At 41.1% G+C, this 21,491-nt stretch overlaps 1 protein-coding gene across 1 annotated transcript in view; it reads right to left on the bottom strand.

The window, feature by feature from the left end:
- Window positions 1–20,918, bottom strand: part of kcnk2b (potassium channel, subfamily K, member 2b) — a 95,003-nt gene extending 74,085 nt beyond the window's left edge. Inside the window, exon 1 of the mRNA XM_051654836.1 lies at window positions 20,629–20,918. Coding sequence (XP_051510796.1) covers window position 20,629 — 1 coding nt within the window. The 5' untranslated portion in view covers window positions 20,630–20,918. The remainder of the gene's footprint in view (window positions 1–20,628) is intronic.
- Window positions 20,919–21,491: the final 573 nt, after the last annotated feature.

Raw genomic sequence — 21,491 nt, 5'->3', positions numbered from 1 at the left:
AAGATAGGTGTGCTGCAAATTTGAATCAAAGTATCACAAACTGAGAAAACTTAATTGGTTACAGAGAGAGACCTTAAAAAAAATAAAATAAAAATAACTCCCCCTATCTAGTCTCTCTGCACGGTCGCTGTCGTTAAACAGACTTTGTGTGGAGAAAAAAAAAAAAAAAAAAAAGGTCACTGTGGAGAGAAAAAAAAAAGTGAACAATGCACAAAGGGGGGCTAAATTTAATTGATTTGTTCCTTAAATCATACATTTTAAATTGGGTTAATCAATACTTGATTGAAATCACTATTTGGCATCTTTCCGCAGCTAGCTTTACATTGGAGGTAAAGCATTTGTGCAATTATAACACTGCAAAACTGCCCGTTAAACTTTCACATTTCCATCAACAAATGTAAAGACACACCAACTCCGGAGATGAGATGAACCCAGATGCGGGGGTTTAATTGCACTGAACACAGGAAAAGCAGGTAAGCAATGTGAGGTGAATATTCAGGTAAGGTACAAAGTCTTTGAACACAGTCTTTGGTCATGCAGTGAACGAAGGCAGAAGGCACGGATCCACAAATGGTTAATTCCAAACCAACATGTGCCCAAACAGGTAACTTAAACCTCAGACAGGGTCAAAGGTGAGTCACTTTCATAAACTGAGGAGCAGGTTTGTATATCAAGACAAAGTACAGAGTTCTCAGTCACGTTTCCAGCACATTCAGAGAGGTTTGTTGTATAACAGGCAAGAGTCAAACAGGTGAGTAGATATGCAGTAAACTCAGGTTTCACAAAGTCACTTATCTTGTATATCCAGAACAGATCATTGACAATCAGGTAAGTAATAAAACAGGGGGGGGGAGTTTTCCACTGCAGCAGCGCAAAAGGGAAGTCCAAGGTAGACGCTGACTGAGTGTGAGAGTGAGGTTTAAGTGCAAGTCTTAACAGGTGATGATGAGCTGCAGGTGTGCCTGATTAAAACTCCGGCGAGTGAGAGCGGGTGACTGACGGTGAGGGAGAGCCCGGTGCACTCGTAACAAACAGGTACTTCTGGCATGGGCTCTAATATATAAACATAATTTTCTACACAGAATTTATTTTAGAATACAATATACCAGTTACCACAAAATAATTTGCAACAGTTATGGGAGTATTCCATCAGGGATATGTATGCTTTTCAAAAACTGTATTCATTCCCCAGGTATACTTGCTTCCTTTCCTGAACCAACAGATACCCCGATAGGTAAAATATGCTTCTCTGCTAAAAAAAGATAGAAATTATAAGGTAAGAGCTCTGTTTCTAGAATAATTTATTTAAAAATCTAAATTGGAAAAAGATTTGGTCCATGCCACAAAATTTGTTTCTCATGAATAAAGAACTATCTTACAAGCTGATTAATAAATTTTACCCTGTTAAGCTTTTCCTAAAGAAATTCAGAAATGATATGGACACAAGTTGTTCCTTTTGCCAGAGTCGCACTGAAACTGTCCTCCATTTATTTTGGAACTGTCATTATGTCCAACCATTTTGGAAGGATGTTAAAATTTTCATAGCTAATAATGTCTTGCAAGATATCTCGATAAATTTTAAAAGTATTATTTTCAGCCACTTTGAATCAGACTCCTCTGAAAATGATGCTTGCTTTGTTATACATTTATTTTATCTTCTAGGCAAATTCTATATCCATAAGTGCAAATTCATTAATAACAAACCAGCTTTCCGTGTCTTTTTGAAAGAAATTAAAATGTACCTGAATACTATATCATCTTCCAAAAATAAGAAAGAACTCAGAACTATTACAATTTGCAATGCCTTTAATGTTTGTTCTTTAATTGATGTATAAAGGGTTAATTTTGTGCCCTCTTGTTTTCCTTCTCTGTCTCTTCTCTTTCTGGTTTTATTTTATTTATTTATTTTCTTTTTTTCTTTCTATCAAGACCTTTGTAAGGTGTTACCTTTGTATGCTTTTTTCTTAGATTCTTGTGATGTTTACATATTGTCCTTGATTTGTTAAGCTTTGGTTTCTTTAGTCTGTACATCCCTGCATTCAATAATAATAAAATAATAATAATAATAAAACAGGAGACCTTTCCAATCTGTTTTGACCACCGGTGCCGGAAACCAGTTTTGAAGTTGGACTAGTGAAGTCATCACAACAACATTCTGCAGACTGTTATATTGCCAATTTATAACAGACCAGCTTACAAGTTTGTCATAATCACAGTGACTGACTAGTTATTTATCTAAATAAATATTAGTCAAAACTGTCTCCATGGTTCTAATGTTGACGTAATCTTACTAGAGAGGTTCAAATCTGCATCTGCGACGGCACAGAGAGAGACTGACTATAGTCATAATATTCACAGTTCACACATACACTATATTGCCAAAAGTATTCGCTCATCTGCCTTTAGACGCTTATGAACTTAAGTGACATCCCATTCTTAATCCATAGGGTTTAATATGACGTCGGCCCACCCTTTGCAGCTATAACAGCTTCAACTCTTCTGGGAAGGCTTTCCACAAGGTTTAGGAGTGTGTTTATGGGAATTTTTGACCATTCTTCCAGAAGCGCATTTGTGAGGTCAGACACTGATGTTGGACGAGAAGGCCTGGCTCGCAGTTTTCACTCTAATTCATCCCAAAGGTGCTCTATAGGGTTGAGGTCAGGACTCTGTGCAGGCCAGTCAAGTTCTTCCACACCAAACTCGCTCATCCATGTCTTTATGGACCTTGCTTTGTGCACTGGTGCGCAGTCATGTTGGAACAGGAAGGGGCCATCCCCAAACTGTTCCCACAAAGTTGGGAGCATAGAATTGTCCAAAATCTCTTGGTATGCTGAAGCATTCAGAGTTCCTTTCACTGGAACTAAGGGGCCATGCCCAGCTCCTGAAAAACAACCCCACACCATAATCCCCCCTCCACCAAACTTCACAGTTGGCACAATGCAGTCAGACAAGTACCGTTCTCCTGGCAACCGCCAAACCCAGACTCGTCCATCAGATTGCCAGATGGAGAAGCGTGATTCGTCACTCCAGAGAACGCGTCTCCACTGCTCTAGAGTCCAGTGGCGGCGTGCTTTACACCACTGCATCCGACGCTTTGCATTGCACTTGGTGATGTATGGCTTGGATGCAGCTGCTCGGCCATGGAAACCCATTCCATGAAGCTCTCTACGCACTGTTCTTGAGCTAATCTGAAGGCCACATGAACTTTGGAGGTCTGTAGCGATTGACTCTGCAGAAAGTTGGCGACCTCTGCGCAATATGCGCCTCAGCATCCGCTGACCCCGCTCTGTCATTTTATGTGGCCTACCACTTCATGGCTGAGTTGCTGTCATTCCCAATCGCTTCCACTTTGTTATAATACCACTGACAGGTGACTGTGGAATATTTAGTAGTGAGGAAATTTCACGACTGGACTTGTTGCACAGGTGGCATCCTATCACAGTACCATGCTGGAATTCACTGAGCTCTTGAGAGCGGCCCATTCTTTCACAAATGTTTGTAGAAGCAGTCTGCATGCCTAGGTGCTTCATTTTATACACCTGTGGCCATGGAAGTGATTGGAACACCTGAATTCAATTATTTGGATGGGTGAGCGAATACTTTTGGCAATATAGTGTACCTTTGATGTGTCAGCTGTCTTTGGTTTCGGATACTACTGGATCACTGTATGGGTTCAACTGCGTGTTCTTGGCTCCCTCTATTTAATGTGTCTATTAAATCGTTTGATAGTCTTTTATTGTTTGTGTCTACATCCAACAATGTTACACAAGCACAATATGCCCTGTGTTTTATACCATGTTTAAAGCAGCATATTGCATAAAGCATTGCATACTGCAGACATTGTGTGACTTGAAGAGGAAAGATTTAAAGGTATTTCCTCATCCCCAGTATTGGGATAAAAGCTATATTTTTTCATTATCTTACTTGGTCTAGTGCTGCTGACTTTATGACTGATCTTCTATATCAGTCTTGTCTTACTGTGAATTAAGACAAATTTCCCTCTTTAAAGAATAATAACACGAAACCCACAAAGGTTTAAAAACTGTTATTTTACTTTATTATCTTGATAACATTGTGCAAAGAGTATATGGTCATTTTACAACTATCACTGACATACAGTATATCATATCATGCAAGTTATAACTACTTACATAAACATCTGGACTTGTGTATAACAGAACATCTCCTTAAATGGTGTTACACACGGGATGCGTAAAAGCGCAAACTTTTGTGTCATGCTCATTTTTAGTGAGAGACATGCGGAAATTGGCAAATCGCAAGTGCGCAAGTGGTGCTCGTACATCCAACATCCTGCCGCTTTCATGTAAAAATATTTTATCTTTCTGTGAGCGGCTGCGGAAGCTGCGTTGGGCTTAACCAATAATCGAAATGCTTTATTCACAGGCAATCATATAAAATTTTACTGAGCTCAGAACAAACGCTGAAAACATGGAAGAGGAATTTCCCGAGTTGTATGATCTCTCAAAAATCTTGTAAAGAGATATTAATAAAATAAAATAAAATAAAAAAGCCAGTGCTTGGGAGCTTGTGAGTGCACGAGTTGGTTTCCCAGGTAAAATAAAGTGCAAAATAAAATTGTACTAACAAAAAATAAATAAAAAAAATAAACAGAATTCAGTGGGTCATGCTAGTCATAAACCATGCACAAAGCAGGCCTATTTTTCTGAGTTCTAATGAAATTGTTAGCAGATCAAAGACAGACATAAGTCAACAATAAACACAAGGGCCATTTTTACTTTATCATTCGTTTATCTCATGTTTTACCTCATGTTTCATGTTCTCAGCTGATTATGACAAACTACTGATTTGATTTAACTACTATATGAACTATAGCCTATAAGTTAAAAAAGCACAGTGAGCCCAGTTTAAAATCTGTTTGGTCCAACTGCATCTAAATTATATAACAGAGTGTTGCCAGGGCATTTCTATATGAGGTGAGGTAAAATAGGTGCAGATTTCTTCTCTCTCAGGGGCCGTTTACACGAAAACTTTTTATGCATTTTGGCTGTTCGTTTACACAACAACGGCGTTTTGGGGCCTGAAAATTCAAAGTGCAAGTTTTTGAAAACGATGCCGTTATCGTCTCCGTGTAAACATACAAAAACACGAATTTGTGAAAATGATGACATCATGCGCATGCGTATTACATGTTATATAAAGAATGACGGATTGATAGGCATCAATTTGAGATGTATAATTATCAATATGAATACTGGTGTCTGTGCAAATAACAATAATCAACAATTTATTCATTTGGAGTGTTTTGTATGGAGTGTAAACATTGTACAGTAGGCAGAACCTGCAATTTGAAAATCTTGAAATTAATGTATGGATTCAGATGGGAAAAACGTATTTGGATTTTAAATGTTATTTATTTATTTACTTAATTTTATTTGATGTACCTTTACCCTGCAATTCATTCACCCACCGCTTATGTATATAGCCTATAGACAGAGATGTGATGCCATGTACAGTATTCAGTGATGTGCTTAGAATATGAAAACATGAGGCAGTGAAAATGCATTTTAGATCCAGTGTACAGAAGACCTCTCCCTCTGTCAGAAGATATCCATATATCAGAGTTCTGTCTGATATCCAAAACCAGTTAACATCAACAGCTTATGTTAACTTACTCTCCTACCAGCCCAAGAGTCAGCGGGGGAATACAGAAGAAGGCAGGAGACGAAGCGATGGTAAAAATGAGCAGAGTTTATTGAATAATCTTGAGAGTTCAGTCTATAGGCATGCGAGTACTTCAAAAAAATGCGCAAGACATTCAAACTACAAAGGCGGACTACAGGACTGTGTTTGTGCTGCTCAAGATTTTGAGTTTATTGACACTTCTCCAGCAAAATGTAGATTTACTGCATCACTACTACGACCAGCGATCGCCATCTTCATTGTTTGTATTCACCGCTCTGTGGAAGAATGCTTATGTGCGCAGGTGCGTAGTGTTTCTTTACAAAGTGACATCACCAACTACTGGCCTGGCATGCATAGTACAGCATTTTTAGTCGTTTTCGTGGATCCGTGTGAACGGGGATCGTTTTGACAATGTTGTCGTCTGTACGCAAAACTTTTCAAAAACGCAAAGGAAGCTTTTTCCGTTTTTAGTACATTGTTGTCGTGTAAACGTACCCTCAGACATTGCAAGTCTGCTACTGCCGTGTGCATGTAGGCGCAATGGAGTTCTTGCTGATTGTAACTATGGCAATGGCCGCCCCTGAAACCACAATGCGAGCACCGCCTTGCCTGCACAAAACGTTCCATTATGAGAGACATGTGTAATGGCCTTTATTTTTTTTCCACAATATGTTTATTGTCATTTTCTTGTTTTATAACATCACATCAAAGAAACATACAGTAACAATACAACAGTTTAGGAACTGAAACAAGTACATTACACAAATACACATATCCCCATACACACACACTCAACTTGCATCGAAAAAAAAACAATCCCCTCCATAATTTACAATTTCTTTTCAGGTAAAGCCTACATTTCCAGTTTTCATGATGTTCATGTATGGTTCCCAGAGCTGAACTTAGCAATGTAAGTTAGTCTTTCCAGACCTATACAGTCCGATAGCTCCCTTATCCACATTTTCAAAGATGAAGCGTCCATACTCAATAAGAAGTTTAGTCTGTTTCGATGTTTGTATAAAGTCCATCGGATATATTCCAAGAACATAAAGTTTAACATTTTATAACCTCCTTCCAGAAGTTTTGGGTCTTTGGACATTCCCAAAGACAGTGATATAGAGTACCTTTCTCATCTAAACATTTAGTACACACATCTGGAATATTAGTAGACAAATGATGAAGTGTCATGTGTATTTTGTTGATTCATGTCTTTTATTTTTAAATGTTTAGTTCCTGTTTCCCTTGTCATGTGATTTCTGTTTTCCCTCCATGTTCATGTGTCATGTTTTCATTGGTTTATTGTTTAATTATCTTGTTATCAGTTCTGTTTGTTCATTGGTTTATGTTCCCCCATGTCCATGTATTTAAGCCTCATGTTTTCTATTGTGTCTTTGTCAAGTATTGAATGTGAATGTGAGTATAGATGTTTATGTCAGGCCACGTTTATGTCAAGCCAAGTTTATATCAAGTCAGGTTTATGTCAAGTTCATGTTTATGTTTATGTTTATGTTTAGTTCACGTGTATAGTTAGGGCATTCACTTTTGTAAATAAACTGCACTTGGGTTCTTCATCTTCACGTCATCTTCGTCATTGCCATCATTGTCAGCAGCCAACAACGTTACAGAATACCTGACCGGACTATGAACCCAGCAATCCAGCTCCTCCGCCTACGTCAGGGGAATCGTCCCCTGGAGGACTATGTGGAGGACTTTTGCGCTCTGGCCTACCGGGTGGATATTAATGAGGTGGCCCTCAAGGACTGTTTCCGATTTGGACTTTATGAGCCCATCTCTTCTCTGATGCCAGGCGGTAAGAGTACCCTTACCCTCGCTCAGTATATCGACCTCGCCCTGCAGATCATTGGTTCCACGTTCACTGTGGGGGAGGCGGATGCCGAGCCGGAGGTCCACGACATGGCCGCCGACGAGCCGGAGGTCCACGACATGGCCGCCGCCGAGCCAGAGTTTCACGTCATGGCCGCCAAGCCAGAGTTTCACGTCATGGCCGCCAAGCCAGAGTTTCTAGTCATGGTCGCTGAGCTAGCGCAATCTTTTGCTCCATGCCATGTCACAGCCACGCCACAGCCTGCTCCATGCCACGTCACAGCCACGCCTCAGCCTGCTCCATGCCACGTCACAGTAACGCCTCAGCCTGCTCCATGCCACGTCACAGTAACGCCTCAGCCTGCTCCATGCCACGTCACAGCAACGCCTCAGCCTGCTCCATGCCACGTCACAGCAACGCCTCAGCCTGCTCCATGCCACGTCACAGCAACGCCTCAGCCTGCTCCATGCCACGTCACAGCAACGACTCAGCCTGCTCCATGCCACGTCACCGCAACGCCTCAGCCTGCTCCATGGCATGTCACCGCAACGCCTCAGCCTGCTCCATGCCACGTCACCGCTACGCCTCAGCCTGCTCCATGCCACGTCACAGCCACACCTGAGCAGTTGGACCTGGAGATGGTTCCCACCCTTATACCCACCCTTCGTTCTCCTGAGCAGGCAAGGGGAACTTTCGGCCCTCCGACCCCGCCTGGACCCTCTGAGCCCTGGACTTCGCATTGGCCTGTCAGTCCCTCGACATTGCCTCAGCTCTGCGTTCCCTCGGCTCCATTGCGGTCCTTCAGCCTGTCGGCTTTGCCGGGGTCCCTCGTCCCTCCGGCTCCTCCTTGGTCTGTTGGTCACCTGGCTCCGCTTTGGCTCTCTGATCCTCTGGCTGTGCCTCGTCCCTCCGATCTGTCAGCTCCACCAGGGACCTCCTTCCCTACGGCTCCACCTTGGTCCTCAGTCCCACCGGCTCCGCCTCAGTCTTCCGATCCCCCAGCTCTGCCTTGCTCCTCCGAGCCTCCAATGCCACCTTGGTCCTCCCTGCCATTGGCTCCACCCTGGCCTTTCGAGTCTTCGTCTACTCTCCGGGCACCAAGTTCCATGGCTCCGCCCCTCGAGCCTCTCACGGCTCTGCCTTCCATGGCTCCGCCCCTCGAGCCTCTCATGGCTCCACCCTCCACGGACTCTGCCACGCCCCACGCCTCAAGACATCCCACCCGCTCCCTACAGAACTTTGAATTTATGTCATGTTTTACATGTTTTGTTTATGTGTTGGGGTGTCGGGAGCCACCCCTTAGTGGGGGGGATATGTCATGTGTATTTTGTTGATTCATGTCTTTTATTTTGAAATGTTTAGTCCCTGTTTCCCTTGTCATGTGATTTCTGTTTTCCCTCCATGTTCATGTGTCATGTTTTCATTGGTTTATTGTTTAATTATCTTGTTATCAGTTCTGTTTGTTCATTGGTTTATGTTCCCCCATGTCCATGTATTTAAGCCTCATGTTTTCCATTGTGTCTTTGTCAAGTATTGAATGTGAATTTGAGTATAGATGTTTATGTCAGGCCACGTTTATGTCAAGCCAAGTTTATATTAAGTCAGGTTTATGTCAAGTTCATGTTTATGTTTAGTTTATTGTCAGCAGCCAACAACGTTACATGAAGTTTGACAGGAGTTATGTACGTTCTCATTAACCACTTATATTGGAGTAATTTAAACCTTGTATTTATTGTCTGTGTTTGCGCTTTTAGACAAGCATCATTCCAAACTGCCTCGCCAATGTCTTCTTGTATATCCATTTTCCAAGCATTTAATTTGTCTAGTGTTGATACAGTACTATAGTTAACCATTATGCTATAATATATAGATACATGTCCTTTCCCTTCTAAATTCCCAAGTGTTATTTCCTCTAATTTTGATAAAGGTGGTATACATGTTATCTGTTCATATTTTGATAACATGTAGCTTTTTAACTGTAAATATTTAAAGAAATGTTTTTTGGGGATTAGATATCTCTGACATAATTGATCAATAGAAAGTAAAACACCATTTTTTCCATAATTTTCCAAATACCTTTTATATTCCATGACTTAAATCCTCCATCTTTCTTACCAGGAGTAAACTGTTCATTACCCCAAATAGGAGTAGATTAAGATAGTTCAGGCATATCACCTACATGTTTATGTGCAGCATGCCAGACTAAGATTGTGTTTTTAAGAAAAGGATTTTTTGTTCACTTCTTCAATTACTTAATATTCGAGGAGTATAGATACAGATTTAATGGTAGATTTGGAACGGACTCTTGTTCGATGCCTACCCAGGCTGGGGGTGCTGTTGTACAGAAATAATATGATGCTGAGGTCTGTTGGGCAGCCATATAATACCATCTGAGATTGGGAAGTTGAAGCCCTCCCCTCTCATAAAGCAGATATAATAGCGAAGTCTAGCTTCCTGTCATTCCAGATAAATTGACCAAATAATTTGTTACGTTTGTCGTACAACATGTTTGGTAATGGCAGTGGGAGTGCTTGAAAATAATATAAACATATGGGGAGAATAGTCATTTTTATTATATTTATTCATCCGACCATGGATATAGGCGAATTGGACCAGCTATTCAATGCTCCAGTTATTCTGTCTTCCAGGGGGTCATAATTTGTTGGGATTATTTCACTGAGGTCAGGGGTGATTTTGACAACCAAGTACCTGAATCCCATTGACTATGGGACTACGTCTTTCTTCCTTATTAAGAAACATAAATACTGATTTGGAATTATTAATTTTATATCCAGAAAACTCCCCAAAATTTTCAATAAATCTCATCAAGTTGGGAATACTACTTTTCACATTTGTCAGGGAAAATATGATGTCATCTGCATATAAAGAAATACAATGATCTTTCCCCCCAACTGTAATGCCTGATAATCCTGAATGCGTTCTCACTGCCATGGCTAGGGGTTCGATTGCCAACACAAATAGCAGTGGAGATAAAGGGCAACCCTGATGGGTGGATCGTTGTAAACTAAAGGGTCTCGAGATGGTACTATTAGTTAGGATCTCGGTGGCTGGGTTTGTGTATAACAATCAAATCCATTTGAGAAAGGTTTTGCCTAATCCGAATCTTGGGAGTAATTCAAAAAGTTAATCCCATTCTATCCTATCGAAGGCTTGACATGCATCTACTGATAACATTGCTGTGTCTTTTGCATTATGCCTCTCATGTAGTATATTCAAAACTCTTCTAATATTGTGATAACCTTGTCGATCATCAATAATCAACTGAGGAAGATATTTATCCAGTCTTCTAGAAAGCGCTTTACAAAGTATTTTTGTGTCACATACCATTAAACTAATTGGTCTGTAAGATGAGCATTCAGTTGGGGGTTTGTTTGGTTTTAATATTAAAGTTATTATAGCTAATCTTAATGAATCTGGGAGTGTTCCTTCAATAAACGATTCTTCATACATGTCAAGAATATCCAAACTACTTTTCTGTTTTGTTTTCTCCACAAATGATTATCTTAGCATATTATAAAGTTATGAAATTGTAAAAAATAAATGTAAAAAAATGCAAGTGTAAACAAACACAGATCCCCCCCCCCCCCCACGCACATACATACACACACACACACACACACACAGTACATCAAACAGTCCTGCTTTCAGCCCTGGCATTTCCCCAATTGAAATGCCTATACTTCCCCTTAGTAGAAACTTGAGGGACGCTGATCCACAATATTTGAGGAGCAACTAGTCAGCGTAGCTCAGCCCAAGGCCTCAACAAACAATCAGTGCCCATCAACCATGCACTTATACTTGGTATAGTAATTTCCCCCTTTTTAAATATAAGAACATATGATTTGACCATATCAAAACAATATCCTCTGGTCCAATAAACATCAACTGCGAAATATGTAAATAAAGTCAACTCAACTGTAACAAGTCTGCACGCTGAACAAAATGATATTTCAGTAGGCATATATATATATATATATATATATATATATATATACAGGTGCATCTCAATAAATTAGAATGTCGTGGAAAAGTTCATTTATTTCAGTAAATCAACTCAAATTGTGAAACTCGTGTATTAAATAAATTCAGTGCACACAGACTGAAGTAGTTTAAGTCTTTGGTTCTTTTAATTGTGATGATTTTAGCTCACATTTAACAAAAACCCACCAATTCACTATCTCAACAAATTAGAATATGGTGACATGCCAATCAGCTAATCGACTCAAAACACCTGCAAAGGTTTCCTGAGCCTTCAAAATGGTCTCTCAGTTTGGTTCACTAGGCTACACAATCATGGGGAAGAAGGCTGATCTGACAGTTGTCCAGAAGACAATCATTGACACCCTTCACAAGGAGGGTAAGCCACAAACATTCATTGCCAAAGAAGCTGGCTGTTCACAGAGTGCTGTATCCAAGCATGTTAACAGAAAGTTGAGTGGAAGGAAAAAGTGTGGAAGAAAAAGATGCACAACCAACCGAGAGAACCGCAGCCTTATGAGGATTGTCAAGCAAAATCGATTCAAGAATTTGGGTGAACTTCACAAGGAATGGACTGAGGCTGGGGTCAAGGCATCAAGAGCCACCACACACAGACATGTCAAGGAATTTGGCTACAGTTGTCGTATTCCTCTTGTTAAGCCACTCCTGAACCACAGACAACGTCAGAGGCGTCTTACCTGGGCTAAGGAGAAGAAGAACTGGACTGTTGCCCAGTGGTCCAAAGTCCTCTTTTCAGATGAGAGCAAGTTTTGTATTTCATTTGGAAACCAAGGTCCTAGAGTCTGGAGGAAGGGTGGAGAAGCTCATAGCCCAAGTTGCTTGAAGTCCAGTGTTAAGTTTCCACAGTCTGTGATGATTTGGGGTGCAATGTCATCTGCTGGTGTTGGTCCATTTGTGTTTTTTGGAAACCAAAGTCACTGCACCCGTTTACCAAGAAATTTTGGAGCACTTCATGCTTCCTTCTGCTGACCAGCTTTTTAAAGATGCTGATTTCATTTTCCAGCAGGATTTGGCACCTGCCCACACTGCCAAAAGCACCAAAAGTTGGTTAAATGACCATGGTGTTGGTGTGCTTGACTGGCCAGTAAACTCACCAGATCTGAACCCCATAGAGAATCTATGGGGTATTGTCAAGAGGAAAATGAGAAACAAGAGACCAAAAAATGCAGATGAGCTGAAGGCCACTGTCAAAGAAACCTGGGCTTCCATACCACCTCAGCAGTGCCACAAACTGATCACCTCCATGCCACGCCGAATTGAGGCAGTAATTAAAGCAAAAGGAGCCCCTACCAAGTATTGAGTACATATACAGTAAATGAACATACTTTCCAGAAGGCCAACAATTCACTAAAAATGTTTTTTTTATTGGTCTTATGATGTATTCTAATTTTCTGAGATAGTGAATTGGTGGGTTTTTGTTAAATGTGAGCCAAAATCATCACAATTAAAAGAACCACAGACTTAAACTACTTCAGTCTGTGTGCATTGAATTTATTTAATACACGAGTTTCACAATTTGAGTTGAATTACTGAAATAAATGAACTTTTCCACGACATTCTAATTTATTGAGATGCACCTGTATATATATATATATATCAATTTATGTACTATATTTAATTTTAACTCACATCAACCAAGGTTTACTTTGGATTATTTGAACTCTCTCCTAATGTGTATCTTGATAATCAGCTTTTGCCTACGGCTGATCAAGCGTTTCAGCGGTGCGTTATTTTAAATCCATGGATCGCACATCAGTGGGAAATACGTTGATTGTGGGATGTTTTTGTAGAATTTTTCAGCTTCTTCATGCATTGAGAAAAGATGGATCTTGCCGTTGTGTAGTACTCTGAGCTTACAAGGGTTGTGTTGGAGTCCACGGAAAGCGTTGATATCAACAAATAGCTTTGTAACTGGATTAAATCCTCATCGGATCCGAACAGTCTCTGCTGAGAGATTCTGCGCGAATGATATCTTGACCCCATCGTGCGTGATGTCTTGCCATCTTGATTCACGATACACAAATTCTTTCTTCTGAAACTTTAAAAAGCGAATGAGGATCGCTCTGTTTTGGTTGGGCTTTCCCGACGCTAGTGTACGATGAACCCGCTCCAAGGTGAACGATCTATCAGGATTCAGCCCCAACCATTGTGTCAACATGTCATTTATAAAGTCGAGGAGTGTTCTTTGGCCCTCGGCACCCTCTCGTATACCAAAGAGCCAAAGGTTCTTTCTTCTGTCCCGGTTCTCCAAGTCATCTGTTTTTGATTCAAGGTAAGCGATTCGTTTGATGGCCGAGTCTAATGCGGCTTCTGTTTTTTCAAGTGTTTTTTCTGTATCGTATATGCGGCATTCAGCTTCCTCGATACATGTTGCATTTGAAGAGACAACTCGTTTTACATCTGTCACTTTGCATTCCAATGCAGCCATTGAGTTCGCCATGTCAGTCAGACGGTTATCAATATTGTCCAACTTTGTTCCGAATTCTGCTCGGAGCGATTTCAGCTTGCTTAAAACTTCAGCTAAGCTAGCAATGTGGTTAGCTTTTGCTTCACTCGGTGTATTTGCCGAAGTTGTATGAAGAACTTGCAGGAGGTTTTAACATATCAACACCGATGTTTTATTTAAAAAGCTAGCAGTAATATTAGGGGATTTTATATTAACTTGTGCACGGTTGTCCGGAGCCTCCCCGCTAAACTGCCATCCTGATTCTGGCCATGTGATCCCCGTAATGGCCTTTATGGTTCTACATGCATCTACAAACAACATAGAATGGCAGTGACAGCAGACCAGCGCGCCCTCATCCACTTTCATTCATTTCTGGCTTTTTTTTGTATTCATGGTCCGGGGCTATTTAAGATCAGTGGTTAGATGGACCAATCAGATGTCTGCATATTTTCACTTTTCTTAGTGCAAAGGGCAAAATGGCACGTTCCAGCACCCCTGGTTTTGACATGGTTTGACAGTATGACACTCATGTGTAAAGGCTGGACATGGGCATGATGAGTTAGGTATCGATATGGAATTCTGATTTCCACACAGGGATAACGCTGCTCGAAAGTATCGGTCTAGGATCAGTTTTCCCACAACAAATTCAAACCTTAATTACTCGTGAGAACAGAAAATCTGACTCTAGATCAGTGGCTGCAGCAGAATTCATGTTATATCGCTTGAGTGGCTACGTGCATACAAGGGGCAATATCTTTATTTCTGAAATCATTTTAATTTTTAAAGCAAATTTTAAATAAAGTATTGTAATTCTTGGATTTAAACATATTTAATACATTATGATAGCATTGAAAATTTGTTAAATTGCAGGTCTCTCAGTTGTGCAATATTATCTATGCAATAACCTAACTCATTTTATTTTGTACATACACTTACCTCTTCTCACATTACTTTTCACTTATCTGTATACTGTATATCCTACTCACGTTATTCTGTCTGTGTCTTATTGTGTATTTCTATATATTTTATCTCTACTTTATTTCTGTTATTTATGTCTTTTTTTGTCATATTACTTGTGCTCTGTGTCACCAAGACAAATTCATTGTGCGTCCTTGGCAATAAAGCTCATTCTGATTCTGAGTTCATCCAAGTTTGAAACGTCCTTTTTTCGTAATTACATCCATATTTAGCCTTGTGGAGGTTGGGGCGTGCTGGAGCGTTCGTCCGGAGAGAGAGAAGCAGTAAGGGTGCACACACCTGAGCACAATATGTCTAACACCTGTTTCTGAGCAATGGGGAGAGTGATATAAGGAGGAACCATGCCAGAGACTCAGAGAGAGAAAGATAGCACACACGCTCTGACTGTGTTCCATTTAAGTATATGTGTTTGAGTTAAGGAAATAAAAGATTACCTGTTTGAGTTGAAGTTACGTTTCCCGTTTCTTCCTTGTCTCCACTAATGAACCCCATTACACTGGTGCCAAAACCCAGGAATTTGGAGTAAACATACGTAGACATGGAGTCCTCACTGTTGGTGGAAGTCATCAAGTCCCTTGCCAGTATGCATCATGCTCAACATCAGACCAGGATCGCCAATTCCAGGAAGTGCTCTGGGCTCAAGCAGAGGACCGGCAGGTGATCCGGAGCTTACTGCTCCAGGAGAAAGCACTGGCCGTGACCCTGGACACTGCAGTTGCCCTCATGAAAATGGGGGCAGAATATGATCCGGAGGCATTTCTAGACCTCTCCGAGTGGACAGCCGAGATTTTGAGCTTGCCACGTTCTCAATGGGCACACTGTCTCATCCCACTGTTGTCCGGGGAAGCCCAGCTTGCAGTGCAACAACTACCGGCGGTGAGTATCCTGGTATATGACGACCTGAAGAAGTCCATCTTGCAGCGGGTCCGTCGCAGCCCCAAACAGCACCGACAGCACTTCCATTCGATGAAAATGGATGCGCACGGCCACCCGTTTGCCTTCATGCATCAGCTCTGTGACGCCTGCCGGAAGTGGCTGCTGGCCGAGGACTGCGATGCTGAGGGAGTCATCGATCTCGTGGTGCTGGAACAGCTGATCCATCGTCTGCTGGAAGGAATGGTGGAGTGGGTCCAGTGCCACTGCCCAGTGCCGCTGGAGAAAGCCGTCCAACTGGCTGAGGACCATGTGTCGGTGTATCCGAGGGCAGAGCCCTCCCACTCTCTCTCCCCTCCCTCTTGTTTTTCCCCTTCTCTTCTCTCGCACTCTATCCCTGTTATGCAGTCTGTCCCAGTAACCTGGAGGTGAGGAAAGGTACAGCCGAAGCCGGCTCCCTATTCCCGGGGGGTTTCCCTACTGCCAGTGACCCCAATGTCTCTTCGCTTTCCCCCTCAGGTGGTTGAACCCACTGTCGCAAGTGTAGGTGTAACGCCTGGGCCGGCCGGTTGGATTCGCAGGGAACCTGGACATTTCCGGGACCAATGCACCATGATGAAGGTGGGAACATTGGTCCGGGTCTCTGACACTCCGCGAGCTGCCCCCGATCGAGCCGGAGTGTGCAGAATACCCATGATTATAGGGGAAGCACATATCAAGCCTTGCTGAATACTGGCTGTAATCAGACCACTATCCAATAATGATTGTTTGAAGACGAGGCTTTGGGCACAAATAAAAGGGTGAAGGTGCAGTGTGTGACAAAGGGTTTTTGGCAGATCCCCTTAAAGCTGATGTCCTGCGAAAAAACTGTCTTCTCCACACCACTTACACCAATTTGTGACACTTCCATTCAGTTTGTTCAGGGCCCCGGCAACATTTCAGCATCTTATGGCTTACGCTACTGCCTATCTGGATGACATCATCATATACAGTCACGATTGGCTGCAGCATATGCAGCATCTGAGGGCTGTTCTGAGGTCATTGTGATGAGCGGGACTCATGGCAAACCCCAAGATGCGTGGAGGTACAGTATCTGGGGTTCCACTTGGGTCACGGGCAGGTGCGCCCCCAAATTGACAAGATCGCAGCGGTTGTGGCTTGCCTGAGACCCAAGACCAAAAAGGAGGTGAGACAGTTCCTGGGGCTGGCTAGCTATTACAGAAGGTTTGTGCAAAATTATTTGGCTGTCACCAGATCTCACTAAAAAGTGAGCTCCAGACCCAGTCCAGTGGACGGAGCAGTGTCAACAGGCGTTTATACAGGTGAAAGCTGCACTCTGTGGTGGGCCGTTTTCATGCACCTAATTTCTCTCTCCCATTTATTTTACAGATGGACGCTTTAGACAGGGGGCTGGGGGCAGTGCTCTCACAGGTGATGGAGGAGGAGGAGCAGCCGGTGCTGTACATTAGTCACAAGCTATTGCTGAGAGAGACTGAGTACAGCACCATTGAAAAGGAATGTCTGGCCATCAAATGGGCTGTTCTTACCCTCCGATACTATCTGTTGGGGCGGGCCTTCACCCTCTGTTCTGACCATGCACCACTCCAGTGGCTCCACTGCATGAAGGATACTAACGTGTGGATCACCCGTTGGTATCTGGCTTTACAGCCTTTTATGTTCGAGGTGGTCAACAGACCGGGGGCACGGATGGCTGTTGCTGACTTTCTCTCTAGAAATGCGGGGGGAGTGGGGGACAGGCCTGATGACTCCCTGGCCTGAGTCGGGCGGTGGAGGTATGTGGAGGTGGGGGCATGGTGGAGCGTTTGTCTGGAGAGAGAGAAGCTGTAAGGGTGCACACACCTGATCACAATATGACTAACACCTGTTTCTGATTGCAGTGAGCAATGGGGAGAGCGATATGAGGAGGAACCATGCCAGAGATCTGGAGAGAGAGAGCTAGCACACACATGCCCTGGCTGTGTTCTGTTTAAGTGAATGTATTTGAGTTAAGGAAATAAAAGATTACCTGTTTGAGTTGAAGTCACCTTTCCCGTTTCCTCCTTGTCTCCACTAATGAACCCCATTACAAGCCTATATCAATAAGCATCCCAATCGAAATGAGACAGCACTGACTTTGGTGAAAATAAATTCATCAGACACATTCCATGAGTTTGAGACTCTCTCTCACTACTAGATACATGGCATTGTCAGTGCGAAATGCTTATAATTATGCTGTATGCCAGGTCCAAGCAGTTCAAACATTTCATTTTCATTTTGCTGTGTTAGGAAAGACAGCTCTTATTACTTATTAAGCTTGCTCTTATGCCAATAAAACAAATCACTCATATATGCCTTCTCTAGTGTTGATACTATGATATAGGGGATATTGGGGTTTTAATTTGCTGTGGTGGGAAACAATCCAATTAGGCCGAATTAACTTGTTTATTTTACCTGTAACATTTGCTAAATAAAGCCTGCTGCAAGCATAATGCATATATTTACAAGTGTGATTCCAACACTATGTTCATTTATTCAGCTGGCTGACAAAACAAAATTAAGTTCTGCCTTTTTCTGTAATGCTTGGTATTTTTAAATGTGAAAACTTGATATCACAACTCTTGCGACCCGAAAAGCGTTGTATTGTGGGTTCTCAGCTTTTCTCTCAATTCATTGTCATGGAAGGACACATAAAATGAACATCTCCCTTGCAACCTCTCTGCACCCCCTAGTGTGAGAAGCACTGTATTAAAGTATCCTCTCTTGAGAACCACCCACTCATTAACATAGAATTTACATGTTGAAACTTGAAAATTTAAATTAAAATTAAAAATACAATTAAAAATACAATTAAAACTGAACTTTGCATTTGAATTTAAATTCTGTCACTATTATTGCATGAGCATTAAGAAAAAGCATTGGAAAAAATGTATTTGCAATTTCTTATTCACATTTGCCTTTTAATTTTAAATTCTCATTCTTGCCTCGAGATTGTAGTGAAAATGAAATATCAAATCAACTTTATTTTATTTTTTAATTTAACAGGGATGATGCATTGTTATAGTGAAAATGAAAAACAAATCATTTAATTTTATTTTATAAATTTGTCATATTTTGGCAAACACTTTTTAATAATGAAATAGATAATCGGGTTTTCATTTTCATTTTTATCCTTTTATTAATTTATTTAAAATTGGCAGAATCTCCCTTCCATACACCACATCATCATAAACACAAGTAATGGCAGGTGAAAGTGTTGGATGCATACAGTGCTGTTGTAACACATATCACACATATATTAACATTTGTAAACAATGCATAAGTTGTACAGTAGGCCTATACACATTTACACTACACAATATAGCCTACTTATATTACACAATGTTCATATAATATAAAAAATACAAATCTACAAGTCACCACAAGCTATGAAATCATACATAAATCACACACTGGTCATTTATTTACACCAATCAGCCACAACATTAAAACCATCTGCCTAATATTGTGTAGGTCCCCCTCGTGCCGCCAAAACAGTGCCAATCCGCACCTCAGATTAGCATTCCCACCACAATTGTACAGAGCGGTTATCTGAGTTACCGTAGACTTTGTCAGTTCGAACCAGTCTAGCAAATCTCTGTTGACCTATCTCATCAACCAGGCATTTCCATCCATAGAACTGCCCCTCACTGGATGTTTTTTTGTTTTTGGCACCATTCTGAGTAAATTCTAGAGACTGTGCGTGAAAATCCCAGGAGATCAGCAGTTACAGAAATACTAAAACCAGCCCATCTGGCACCAACAATCATCCATGCAATTATCTAATCAGCCAATCGTGTGGCAGCAGTGCAGTGCATAAAATCAGGCAGATACGGGTCAGGAGCTTCAGTTAATGTTCACATCAACCATCAGAATGGGGGGGAAAATTTGATCTCAGTGATTTGGAGCATGGCATAACTGTTGGTGCCAGATGGGCTGGTTTGAGTATTTATGTAACTGCTGATCTCCTGGGATTTTCACACACAACAGTCTCTAGAATTTACTCCAAATGGTGCCAAAAACAAAAAAAAACATCCAGTGAGCGGCAGTTCTGTGGATTGAAATGCCTTGTTGATGAGAGAGGTCAACAGAGAATGGCCAGACTGGTTCGAACTGAAAAAGTCTACGGTAACTCAGATAACTGCTCTGTACAATTGTGGTGAGGAGAATATCTCGCAGAATGCTATTCTGAGATGCGGGTTGGCACTGTGTTGGCGGCACGAGGGAGACCTACACAATATTAGGCAGGTGGTTTTAATGTTGTGGCTGATCGGTGTATAAAGGCAACATTGTGTTCTATTCAAACATCAACTCTAATGTGAGCTAAATCAAGAGTTTACCAAATGAATATGCAAGATATTGAGGGGATTATTATCTGATATGTTATAGCATTATGCCTGGTCTTAATGCCATGTAACATAATGATCATTTATGAATCATTTCACCTATACAGTTTATTTTACTATGAATACATTACGATCCAAAGAATTATTCATCTAGTAATAATGAAGCACCTATCATCTATAAACACTAAAAAGACTCAATTATTACTCTATTTGGATTGTACATGGTCATTAAAATCCATATGACCATATGACTTTAAAAGACCATATGCTTATGATTACGTTTTTATTTTTTTAATCATTATTATTATTATTGTTCTTATTATTATTTAACGTACTTTGCAGGCTCGATCTTCTTTGGGATAATATTTCATGTCAAACCAAATGCTCACCCTCTTACAGACACAATGCAACACAAGCGTTTGTTCGATTATGTAACTTACTTCTTCAGTCATTCAGTATTCCGCGTCTCTCCGCATCGACACTCGCGTTATCATTTGATCGCTGCGGTTCGGTTGTGTTTCTGCAGGTCCATTTCCTCAGATCCGCAAACAGACTGTTGTTCAGTCAATAGTAGTTGATATGTCAGATATCTGCATGAGAATCGTGATAACGAGTGAAATGGAGGCGCAGGGAAGCTGATCGTGTCTCCTGAAGATTGCACCGAATGTATCACCCGGGTCCAGTAATGCGTCGCAGAGAGGGTGGAGTAGTCTAGTGATTATAGAGCTGATCAAGAACCATCACCACTGTGCTCTTGATCAAGACACTGAACCTCAGGATACTGCAGAGCAACTAAACCTGTAATAATTGATTGTGTCAGAGCTTTAGCTAAATGTTGAATTATTAATTATTTTTCTTACGAAACGTGCTGTCTGGTGGAAGATATATCTATCTATCTATCTATCTATCTATCTATCTATCTATCTATATATATATAGATTTTTTTTTTTTAATGTAGGTGTCTTTGTGCCTTCCTGAGCCTATGTCCTAATTTTTTGTTTTTTTTATTTCATTTTTTTTGCAATTCTCTACAATTTGTTTCTCTCTCTCAAATTTGTTTTTCTCTCTACACATTTTTTTTCTCTCTCAAGTTATTTTTCTATCTCTCTCTCTCTCTCTCTCTCTCTCTCTCTCAAAAAAAAAAAAAAAAAACATTTCCCTAAAAAAAAAAAAAAAAATTCTCATATTTTTTTCCCTCTCAAATTTTGTTTTCCTCCTCAAGAGGCAAAATGAGATTTTTTTTTTTTTTTTTTTTTTTTTTGCTTGCTAGCTAGCATGCGGTACCAGCCTCGGCCACCAGGTG

The sequence above is a fragment of the Myxocyprinus asiaticus genome, chromosome 25 (genome assembly GCF_019703515.2).
Source record: "Myxocyprinus asiaticus isolate MX2 ecotype Aquarium Trade chromosome 25, UBuf_Myxa_2, whole genome shotgun sequence".
Lineage (NCBI taxonomy): Eukaryota > Metazoa > Chordata > Actinopteri > Cypriniformes > Catostomidae > Myxocyprinus > Myxocyprinus asiaticus.
The sequence above is the reverse complement of the archived record's forward strand: the minus strand, read 5'-3'. Positions and strand labels throughout refer to the sequence as shown.